The 10960-nt window shown below is 38.0% G+C and overlaps 2 protein-coding genes across 3 annotated transcripts; one reads left to right on the top strand and one right to left on the bottom strand.

Moving 5' to 3' along the window:
• Positions 1-243: 243 nt before the first annotated feature.
• Positions 244-3179, bottom strand: LOC111243670 (putative manganese-transporting ATPase catp-8). The gene is made up of 4 exons (XM_022789554.2): positions 3117-3179; positions 2762-3007; positions 2269-2555; positions 244-2011 (listed from the first exon to the last, which is right to left on the bottom strand). The coding sequence occupies exons 2-4, from the start codon at positions 2861-2863 to the stop codon at positions 1747-1749; spliced, it is 654 nt and encodes a 217-aa protein (XP_022645289.2). The 5' UTR covers positions 2864-3007; positions 3117-3179; the 3' UTR covers positions 244-1746.
• Positions 3180-3217: 38 nt separating this feature from the next.
• Positions 3218-8215, top strand: LOC111244795 (uncharacterized). Of its 2 annotated transcripts, XM_022792222.2 has the most exons (3): positions 3218-3313; positions 3714-3889; positions 6405-8215. In XM_022792222.2, exons 1-3 carry the CDS (start codon positions 3272-3274, stop codon positions 6841-6843), a joined length of 657 nt encoding a protein of 218 aa, XP_022647957.1. In that variant the 5' UTR covers positions 3218-3271; the 3' UTR covers positions 6844-8215. The 2 variants fall into 2 exon arrangements, 1 of the variants encoding a protein (XP_022647957.1); XR_015321574.1 differs by lacking the exons at positions 3218-3313; positions 3714-3889 and adding an exon at positions 3570-3713.
• Positions 8216-10960: the final 2745 nt, after the last annotated feature.

Genomic DNA, 10960 nt, shown 5'->3' with positions numbered 1-10960 from the left:
AGCATTAATATGTTTTAAAATTACCATGTATTTATTTGCGAGTAAAAATGAACTCTATTTGCACTTCTTTTTTGGAGGACTGAGGCTTTTCGGCTATTATATTACTTTAAACCTTTTCCCTTAAAGCTTCATTGGCCAGACCGACCTATATATAATCTACTTATCATAAACTAGACCATTTTGTTATTACCTTATGATACTTGATTATTCAAAATTAGGTAAAAAGGAGTAAATCCACTTGGCTGATTTTATTGTACCAATTCGATACCTTAGATAATTTATTATACATTTTACTTAGTTCACTCAGTGAAAAAATAACTTTATAATCTGAATTGAATATTTCTACTATTCTCGCGTCTTTTTAGAATCCACTATGATTTACTGACTCCATTCGCACTTTGGATATCAGTTCGGTTCTGACAAAAAATATCAACAGCGATCGCTAATTGCCTCTGTTCTTCTTTTCACTTATTTTCATATGAAGTTGCACATATTACGTTCGATTTTTCTTTATTCACAGATATCTATTAAAAATGAAGCAAAACCGGTTCGTGAACATGCAAATGCTCATAAAGCAAGTGATCCGTTAGAGATGTGTCTCAAAAAGGTAAAAAAAATAGAAGTATAAACGTAATCGAAGTTCCGAATGCGCTGGCTACATTTGAATAAGTAACAAAACAGTTTCTTTCTATAACATTAAACTTAATTTTTGATAAATCTACTCTCGTCCATTTATGTCTAGTTTTTGGACTTCCTATCCGCATATTTAGTCCCTTCCTGCTTTAAAATTATGCACAAGAACAAAGTATATTTGTCTATATACACCGACGCGATGAGTCTAACAAATGATTAGATCATGATGTGATTGATTCTGACTTTATGTTCCTAATACTTTGTAAGTTGCTCTATTTATTCAACATTACAAAGTGACATCGACATTGGACTAACCATCCAATTGACATTATAATATAATAAAAAATGACAGCGGTGTCTACCTAAGCAGTCCTCTGAAAAAATATCAAGGTTAGGCGTCTGTCGAAATTATGAACCAAGTGGCTCAAAGAATTTACTTCGCCCAGGCCTCAGTTTTTTTACAACCTGGGGTCTTAGCTTTGACATGTAGAGCCAATATCATACAATTATTTTATTCTATTGGAAACTTTGGACTTTAGTAATCAAGAGTAGATCTTGAAACTATTTTGCACTGTTCTGGCTGTATGCGGCACACCTTGACTCACTTAGGCCTTTACTGGTATTGTGTTATTAATGTTAATCTATAATTTTAGATAACTTAAATTTGACACAAAAACCAAGCAGTGCTAAACCAAAAGAAATAGAAAACCATTTGTATGTAACTATTTAAAAAATGCTTAGCCACAAGCGGTCAAGCTATTTGCGTTATCTTATCCTTCTTTTCCTTTATTTATATGTGTTCTGGTGGGATCCTTAAGAACTTATCAATGACTTATTTTAATAATATATTCATGTCATGTATTTACACTGACTCTTCAACTATGATATATTTATGGACACCCGGTTGCTGCATGCTTACTAAAACAACAACTTAGCAACTTCATGCGCTTACTTTTCTCGGAAGTCCTATAAATTAAACGTTAATTCACAGATCAGTATCCTTTATAAGGTTCACACATTCATATTTATCCCTACATCAGGTTGGGTTTCGGTGCCGTATATCAATACCATGTGCTAGCGATATATGGCGCATTTGTAGGGTCATAAGCAAACTCACAATAACCTAGGTAACGGAACTGGCTTGCCCCTAGCTAACAAGGCCCCTAACACCCGGTCGATGATAAATGCAGCTACTAAGTCAGCAGCAAGCGTGGCTAAAATTAAGTTAGCCTGGTCCGGTGGAAATTCGACGAGCTCCAATTGACTTGACACATCAGGCATCAGGTTCTTAACGAGGGCGACAACGACTAGCGCGGGAACTAGGAGCGCATATAGCAATGGCTTATTCTCAAACAGACTCTCCATAAATGGATGGCCCCTAAAATAGTAAGATGAATCAAGAACTAATTTAGTAATCACAGACATTAGCATGAATTACGACGTAAAAACACCATGCATGTGTAGTAAAAAGATAACGTTTGACATATAAGATGCGATTTATACAGGAATTATGTCATATATAGTAGAGAAAGTAGGTACGCAGAACGTATGAGATCACACTGCAAATAAAGTAAGCGTAAATAAAGTAAGGCATTAAGGCGAAATATTAACATATATATATATCGGTAATCTTACCTATAGTTGACCGCGAATGTGGATATTTGCAAGGCGATAGAGAGAATATAAACGGTGGAATTCAACAGGGATGGCTCGAATTTTGAATCTTCTCTAAATTCCTTCGGTTTCAGTCCCTCGTAGAGTCCGGTAAGGTAGATCAAAGTGGAAAGGTGGACTGCAAACTGGAGGATCACGGTGAGTAGAGTATACGCGTTAAATATATTCGCAAGGGGTCGTTTTTGCGATAATTTCTCTTGAGGCTTTGATCTGGAGATTAAGTAAAAGCACGCCGCTAATAGCAGACCCTGAAACGTAACAGCATCAGCAACGGCAAAAACCTTTATAGGGTCATAATCCATTAAACATCATAAAATATCTAACGCCTATGATATTCCACTAGAATTCGGTGATCAGTTCTACCAAAATGAAAACAGAACAAGTGAGAGCCACCGAAAAAGTCCAGAAATTTTTATGTCATTTAATGGTGCCAATCTATCCAAATAATTTTTACCTGAAGAGTAGCTTGTGCGTCGGATAATTTGATTCCGTCAAGGTATAGAACTGACTGCGAATATGCAAGTACAAGTGCGTTGAGCGCAAGGATTTTGAACATCTGAAGTGTTGTGACAAGCGTGCAGCGACCTTGCTTCAGGATGTGCGCTAGGCATTCGACAGATGACCCCTTGTATGTAAACGGAGCCGCAATGGATGCGTCTCCCAACTTGACCACCTCAAGGGCCTCGTCCTGTTCTAACTCCTATGAAATAGTACATGAACAAACATAAACAACAGAAACTTTCTTCTTAGCTCCAGCCAAGCTAACAAACTGGGGCTTGCTAATTTCGAATAGGAAAGGCAATGCTTACGCTCGGTTCAGGGTCGGAACTACTTTCGCTTGTGCGCCCTTGATCTTGAATTAGTGCAACGCTGCCAGCATATCAAGTAAAACTTGATGTGTGTGTTAATGAAGGCTGTAAGAGCAGTTTCCAGGAGATAACCACGTGGAAGGAGGCTTTCGTTGATGGACGATCTAAAAAAAAACGAAGCTCCCCACCGCGGTGAGGTATATAAATTTTTTTTTTTTTATATAATATGTTTGCATATATTTGTATAATAATAACAATATTAAAATTATATATATATATATATAGAGAGAGAGAGAGAGGGAGGGAGGGAGGGAGGGAGGGGGGGGAGTATGTTGTATGACTGCCTTAGAAACATTTAAAATACTTGTTCGAATCCTCGATCGTTTCATGTTCGTTTATGATGTGGATATGACGTGCAATGCACGCATCCGTGTTCAGTCACTCAATGTCCGTAAAAAATTTGGTGTCATCTGGTTTACGTATCACTACACTGCGTTTTATCTTCGCTCATCCAAACGATTAGTACTTATGAGATAGACGAACCAAATTCGTGAAATCAATTGAATTCCATTAACTTTTTCAACAACACTTCCCCAGGTGAGTAGTATACAGACTGAGGTATCAAGGACTCAAAGATTTGTTCCGCGGGTAATACCGCTTGGCATAAGGGGTAAACCAATTGTAGCAGAGTCGTCAGCTGCGTCACACGACAGGGGTGGTCCATCATTAAACATAGCGCGACGTTCTCATCAGCCGAGGGTTTCGATAATAAGGTAAAAACTTCTGGTAAATGGTTTTCGAAATATTAACCTAACGAATCTCGAATTTAGACTTTACGCTTGCCTTTTTGTAAAAGAACGTTCTTTCATAACCTTGTTGCGTAATGAGTTATTTTTTCGGCAGGAATTCCAACAGCTTGGAAACGAGAGAAGTAGTTAGTGCTGTTTTTTGGTGTACAGTAAATAAGTTAACCTATAGGATTTTTGCCATTTTAACTTAATACTCATTTTTGGTATAATGCATGTATAACACTTTCATTCAGCTCATTGAGATCTGCATTTTTGCGTCAAGACAAACACCTTTTACACAGACTATCATTTTGAACTTTCACCCTTCAAACGGAATTTTCAACTAAAATACTGAAATGCATGTTCACGAACATGTATTACATTTCGATTCAGCTGACCAAGACCTTTCGAAATACTTCCCCGCATAGATTTTCATATAAAAATCTTTATGCCAGTCTCAAATTCGTGGAAAAGCTATTACATTGGGTTCTCAGCTTTTTTATCCCGAAGTATCTATATATAAAAGCTATAAAATGTAATGCATGTTGCTCTTAACTAGCCGCAATTTTCTTGATTGTTACCAACAAAGTAATACCTTGCATAGCAAATCATGTGTTCAATTTTTCATTTTCTCAGGGATCCCTCAGAAAATATTTAAGAAAAATAGTTTTTGCAAAATGTCCGCCATATCAAGCGTTACAACTTGACAATATAAATTCGCTCAAATAACAACTATAAATTATAACAAATTCTAATTCCGTTGATATACGGGGGAAATGAATGTCATATTTGTTGTTTTTGTCTTCTTTAGGCAGAAACAAACCCAGTAACACCTTAGCTTGTCCAAGTTTAACGAGTAATAGTCAAATCGCCTTTAACCACGTTTAGTTTTCAAGCTTTAAATAGCGTTTGTTACTTAAAAGTAAAATTTGAGCGTACAGAGCATGTATGACATCCTGATTCAACCTGTACTGTTCAACTGTACTAGTACTGTAAAATACGGCCTCTTTCCATAGATCTTCATATAACGATCTGGTTGCTACTTTGTCAGGAGAAAATATTTTTTTAAGTAATTTTGGAGAAATTGAAGAAATTTCATTAATAAATCACAAAGTATAGCTTACATCAGTTCTCACAATTTTCCCATAGATACGAAAGAAAATATTTTTACAAAAAACGTCAGAAAAGGGCAAAAATAGAAAAGCATTCCATATCATAGACAGGTTTCATTAGCTGTAATAAATATATAGGGAAGGCCAGATTAGCATGTCCCCCCATGTAGAAGAATAGAAATACCTCGTCACGAAATAATTATATAAACTGCGATGGTTCATACTGCATTATTTGACAGGTATCTGGGCAAAAATTACCATTCGTTTAGTCGGAAAATATAACAACATGATAAACAATCCCTAGTGTTTATCTCGTAGAATTAAAAACCAACAATTTTTTGAACTCCAATGTTTTTTTTTTTTAATTATTAACGGTTGCTGGGCAAATCGCCAAAAAAGAGTTATCTAGGTTAAAAATATAGCCCATGAAAAAATGAAGGTCCTCATGGGAATGTGTTTATCTAAAAACAATAACTATAGCGGAGATATTTATATTTTACCAAATTTTTCTTTGAAGTTAAATTAGCATCACATACATATAAAGAGAAGAAACTATTTTCTAATAAATTATTCGAATAGTTAAGGAATAAGAACCAACGATGTTTCATACTTCATTACTTCCTAATCAACGGGCTAATATCACTATTCTATGACTAAATCGCAAAAAAATGCAAAATAAGAATATCCCCCAGAATCCAATTTGTGCCCATTCTGTGAAGCTTGAGAAACAAGTAACCTTCCAATGTAAATATTTTAGATTGCAACAGTTATCGAGCAATTTGCATAAAATAACCGATTATCTAAATTTATATTACACTGTATGGAAAAAATCTCCCTCGGAAAAATTCAGTCGGTTAAATTTTCCGCACAGACCATTTCTGGAAAGAGCACTAGTGACCTAGAAAAAATCATCCCAATCCATGACCTCTGACAGCTGGCTTGGATGAGGTAGAATCGCAAACCTCGATTTTTTAAGGTTAGATAACCATCGCGACAGAGCTTGCTTTGCTTCCGGCCATCTTCGTATGTACTCTTCTTAAAAAGTACATTTTTAGCATGTATAAATGTGCTTTAAAGTGGCTGCACGCTTTGCTACTTCTGATCATATTCTCCCTGTAATTATTTCCCTGTATGCACGTGACAAACAAAGTCGGCCCCTCCATCAAATGGCCTATTTAAAGCGGGAGTAGTAAGATCGTAAAACTGGTTTTACGTAATATGTGGACTTTAATATATCAAATAAGTCATGTTTGACTAAAAGCTCCATGATGTTCTCAAATTCCCAAAAGGGTGGAACCTTTTATTTATAGCGCGATCGCCTATTTAAGCAAATGTTTAAATTGAGTCACTTATTGTGCAGCATAATTTTCCCAATGTTTGTCTTCCAGAAGAGTCAGTCCTATTACTGCACCAGGAGTTTACGCTCGCTCTGGCCGACCTCGCTGTATCGTGAGGCCATATGTACCGCCACCAAATCTTGTTCCACCAGTTGCACCGTCTCCCTTTGTAGCAATGAGAAGGCCCCTAGCACCATTTGATAACAATGCACGTCCTACGCGGCCTACCCCGACTAGACGGCATGTATCTGCGGAGATTCCCAGCCCATCCATGGCCGTAGATCAAGCCGTTTGCAAACCTCGACAACTTCTTCCTGGTCAGATTCCGGTCTGCTATCCTTTGGACCGATTACACAATGCTCTCGTTAAATTCCTTGGAGAACGATATCTTAATCTGCTTGATGAGTTTCATAGGGATCATCCCCATCTGTTAGACATCGATGACGAAACAATGAGACGCTATCTTTACCTGGATTTCCCGGGAATTTAAGAGCAGAGTTATAAGTCTTGTTTAGTGTTCAATAATGGGACAACAAGCGAATAGAGTATTTTGCAATCAAGTGTTAATAGGAACAAAGTTTCATTTCATACTGCGCTCTGTTTCGGTTAATTTGTTTTAGATTCACTTTTTCCTACTAATTTATCCGTAGTGCGAATCATTTGGGCTCTGAGGCCAGGTGCTTTAATTTTTATGGTAATAATAAAGAGTAATCGGCTCAAGCATATTGTAAATTCGAGGTTGCGGATGCAAAGTTAGAGAATACTAGTTTGGTTTTATGTATTCATTTACGTGTCGCAGAACGATTGAGCTTTATTGTTATACTTATAGCGCCATGTGACATCACGAGACCGCATACCCCATACAGAAATCGCACTTAATAGTACGATATTATCGGTATGCTTATTTGTTATGTTTACCAGAATTTAGTATACAACTCGCTAAGTGAGTATCTGCTTGTGTTTCGGAAGTGTTTTGGCAGAGCAGGATATGCATCACACATGTTAATATTGCCAAACACGTGCTGAAACGTACCAGTGAGACTTGTTCGGGAACTTAGTTAAATTCATCCCCAAATAAACTACACTAATTCAGCTCAATGCAGAACTTGTAAATACCTCTTTTGTGTAAATGGCATTTTGTTATAGATAGAGTGAAGTAATTTGATGCAAGTTGGTACTGTTATTGTTTGTTCGCACAGTATGTCTCTAGTGACGGCCATTTTGTCGGGACCAACTTCAGCCAATGATGCCAACGGAAAACAACTAGATGTGTGAACGTCACACTAACCATAGATTACCAAAAACTGAGAATCCCCGGGCAATCTACTAAAGGGGTTTACTTCTCAAAATAACGATTGCCTGTTGCGGCACATGGGCTCGAGGTATCCATGGTCTCTTTTTGACAAAGCTGCGAATTCCTCTTGTTATCAAACGATGGACTCAGGCTTTCTGGTACTCCAAATTGTTGAAGAATATTTCCAAAACATGTGGTCGTATATTCAGCCGAACTTTTCACTTCTCCACACAACACTAATATCGTAATTGCGTTTTGAAGAGATCACTGCGGTGAACGGCTGATCTCCAGGCTGGATGATATTGGATACCCTTTTAGATTATGCGGCATAACTCGGCTGTACTTCTATTCATGGGGGTACCTAACAAACAGGGGGTACTACAGATGATAGAAAAACTTGGGGAAAATATCTCTGCCATTATTTCAAGGTAAAGCCAGACGTATACTTAAAAAAGCAGGTTGAAGCGATTAACTGCCATGAGGAAGGCTAAGAAAACCTACCTTATTAGTGTTATACCTTACTTAAAATGTTGAATGTATAAAGTTTTAATAAAGAAAGATAACGTAAGTACTCTTTGTTTTTATTGGCGTCATTTTGAGGTTGCTCTTGACTAGATAGCCGTCTTTATATATATATATATATATATAGACTCTGTATTAGCTTGCGCATGTATATACTATTTAGAAGGTACAAAAGTGCAGCCGTTAAGTTATGATAGTGTTAGTCATGATACTTAATCTATAGAAGCATAAGCAGAAAGTCGTAAGTAATTGCTGAATTAAATATCGAGTCCATAAGTCGCTCTCGGCGGGGTTTCGTTAGGCCCAACTTAATCGAGTGCCACCCCTCCCGAAGGTGAAGCACCTAGAAGGGATCTCGATTTGCCTACGTACGAGACATTCAGTCGGAAGTCAAACGCTCAACGCAGGTCATATGATATGGTACGTATTAAATATATAAACCTATTAGGTAGCCGTCACGGCGGTGACTTTTTTCGTAGTCTAGTGAAATGGGTCGTGAAGAAGCATTGGTCGTAATTCAAACAGGTCCACAATATTAACATTTTATTAAGATTAAATAGCCTCACGCTTTGCTCTTATATAAACGTCCACGTTTGCGCAAGCATTTGTGTGGTATAATGTGTATAATAAAGTCACTTTTTAGCTGTGATAATAAGCAGGATAATAGGTTCGATTATTTTATGTTGGTGAAATTACTAAAGTTTGCTTATTTTTTAATGCATACCTAAATTCAAAATATCTTAATATAATTACATATTTTATTCAAATGTTTTATTACAGTGGTGCACGTATGCATACAACAAGTATGCTATATTGTACTATGATAGCCTGCACAGTACATGGAAGACTCTGCATGGAAATGCGTCAGTTACACATGGTTTGCCGGTCTTTTGATGAAACCTTGTTGCGAGATCTGCTATTTGTCTCGGTCGTGTTTTTAATTTTTAAAGTTGTTTAAAGATATGTTCGAACATCTATTTATCAGAAACATAGAATCCATCATGAGCTGGTAGAGTTTTCAACTCGTTTTCTTCACACCGATACTCGAAGAAAGCGTAGCGTATTTGCCTGCCAGCCGTAGGTCACCCATGCTAGTACCCCGGGCGTAGACAGACTTCATTTTGTAGGCCAGGAGCCAGCTGTCTGATGGAATGCTTAACAGAGATACCGGACGTAAAATTCAGAACATGCAGGTCATTCGAAGGCAGCGCGTTTTACCCTGCGCACTCATGCGTGCTCTCAGCTTTGTCGAGGCTTTCAGCGTATTTTTTTCAAGCGTCGATACAACACGGATGTTACGTATATCATACATGGCTTGATATAGATCTTAAATAATTGGATAGGGTTGGGTCTCTTAAAAGAAATAAGTGTGAGATGCAGTCAGAGCAGGGTGTTGCACGGAGAATGTGCTGTATATTTTAGGATGATTGTAGTGGCAACCCCTAAATCGAGCATAGTTCTTACCACTGCTTAGAAGGGCACGGTCTTCAATCGACAGTTTTAGAACTCGTCCAAGACACCTAGTAACAGCAAGCCGTCATCGTCTTTATCGGCTCTTGCATATATTCCTACGTTACCGTTCTTGCGTTTACGAATGCCGGTAGGAACAGTATGCGTATCATTGAATTAATAATATAAAATATATAAATTGTATAAAAAAATATTGTGCCTTGAGGACAACCTAAGGTGGCTTAAACCGCATCTTACAATGTTCTAAGCCTCCTTCTCTCTCGATTTAGGTCCGGTATCGTTGTTAGACGTTCCATCAAACGGGTGGCTGCTAGCACGAAACGAAGTGTGCCTATGCCAGGGTTCGAACCTAGACCATAGCATGTTCTTCAAATGACGAAGCACCAACGGAAGGTCCGGTCTCTGAGAAAACTGAATTCACTTCATCAGTCGAGCAGCGTTATGAAAGCATTTTTAAGATGGGTAGAATGAGGTATTCGTTTGAACGCTGACTTGAAAGTCAGAGTACATCACCCTGAAACCGTGAAACACATTGGTGAACTTTGTTAATTCGAATTGCGTTTACAATAACTGCGGATCGGTACTTCGTCTCGGGCTATAGGCGAATTAGGCAGTAGGTATCAATCCTTGTTCGTAAGCGTTTTTGCATATGGTCGCACGGGTGATGCTATTTAGCAGTTTATATGCTACTCTATTCAGTAACACTGGCCTTTTGTTGGTAGTCTCAATTTTCAATTTTTTCTTATTCCCCGGTAACACCATTCGGCTATTCAGAATCGGCCTGACACTTAAGAAGTTTCGATAGGTCACTTGAAAATTCGTGAAATAGGGACGAATTCTGAGATTCCAAGCTCTTAAAAAGTATGACAGAAGCCTGCTTGGGGCCTCGCTAGCGCTGAATTCTAGTTGCTTCGGATGCCCAAGAATCTTCACTCGATTTACATTCGAATCATCGACAACAGATCGGAAGGGGCCTTCAGGAAGCAGAGGCGGGTCCGATTGGCTGCGCTGTAGCAATTCGTTTTTTGATCCGTATACAGATTCAAAAACGACGCTGACTACTCGTGCGTTTTCGCTATCACCTGTCGTAAATATTTTTTTGGCGCCTAATAGAGCTCCGTGTATCATACACAACTATATTTTTACGATGAATTGTGGGTCACTGTATCGTATAACGTTCCGAGTTCCGTAATTGGTCGTTTTCTGCTTATCGCTCTGTCAACGTTCTCTGTTCGGCACGAGGTCTTTTGCTTATCACATTCTTTTTTTAGACATCAATGCGGTTTTGGATATATACGTTTGCTAATCTGCGATCGTACTT

This window comes from Varroa destructor, unplaced genomic scaffold, assembly GCF_002443255.2.
Source record: "Varroa destructor unplaced genomic scaffold, Vdes_3.0 BEIS01000002.1, whole genome shotgun sequence".
Taxonomy (NCBI): Eukaryota; Metazoa; Arthropoda; class Arachnida; order Mesostigmata; family Varroidae; genus Varroa; species Varroa destructor.
The sequence above is the reverse complement of the archived record's forward strand: the minus strand, read 5'-3'. Positions and strand labels throughout refer to the sequence as shown.

Excerpts from the sequence above, each read along its gene's own strand:
- LOC111243670 (XM_022789554.2), bottom strand. The coding sequence starts at position 2,863 with ATGTTCAAAATCCTTGCGCTCAACGCACTTGTACTTGCATATTCGCAG. Across the intron at positions 2,556-2,761 it reads ACGCACAAGCTACTCTTCAG|GGTCTGCTATTAGCGGCGTG; the intron begins GTAAAAATTATT and ends GTTACGTTTCAG. Across the intron at positions 2,012-2,268 it reads ACATTCGCGGTCAACTATAG|GGGCCATCCATTTATGGAGA; the intron begins GTAAGATTACCG and ends TTACTATTTTAG.
- LOC111244795 (XM_022792222.2), top strand. The coding sequence starts at position 3,272 with ATGGACGATCTAAAAAAAAACGAAGCTCCCCACCGCGGTGAG. Across the intron at positions 3,314-3,713 it reads AAGCTCCCCACCGCGGTGAG|GTGAGTAGTATACAGACTGA; the intron begins GTATATAAATTT and ends ACACTTCCCCAG. Across the intron at positions 3,890-6,404 it reads CCGAGGGTTTCGATAATAAG|AAGAGTCAGTCCTATTACTG; the intron begins GTAAAAACTTCT and ends TTTGTCTTCCAG.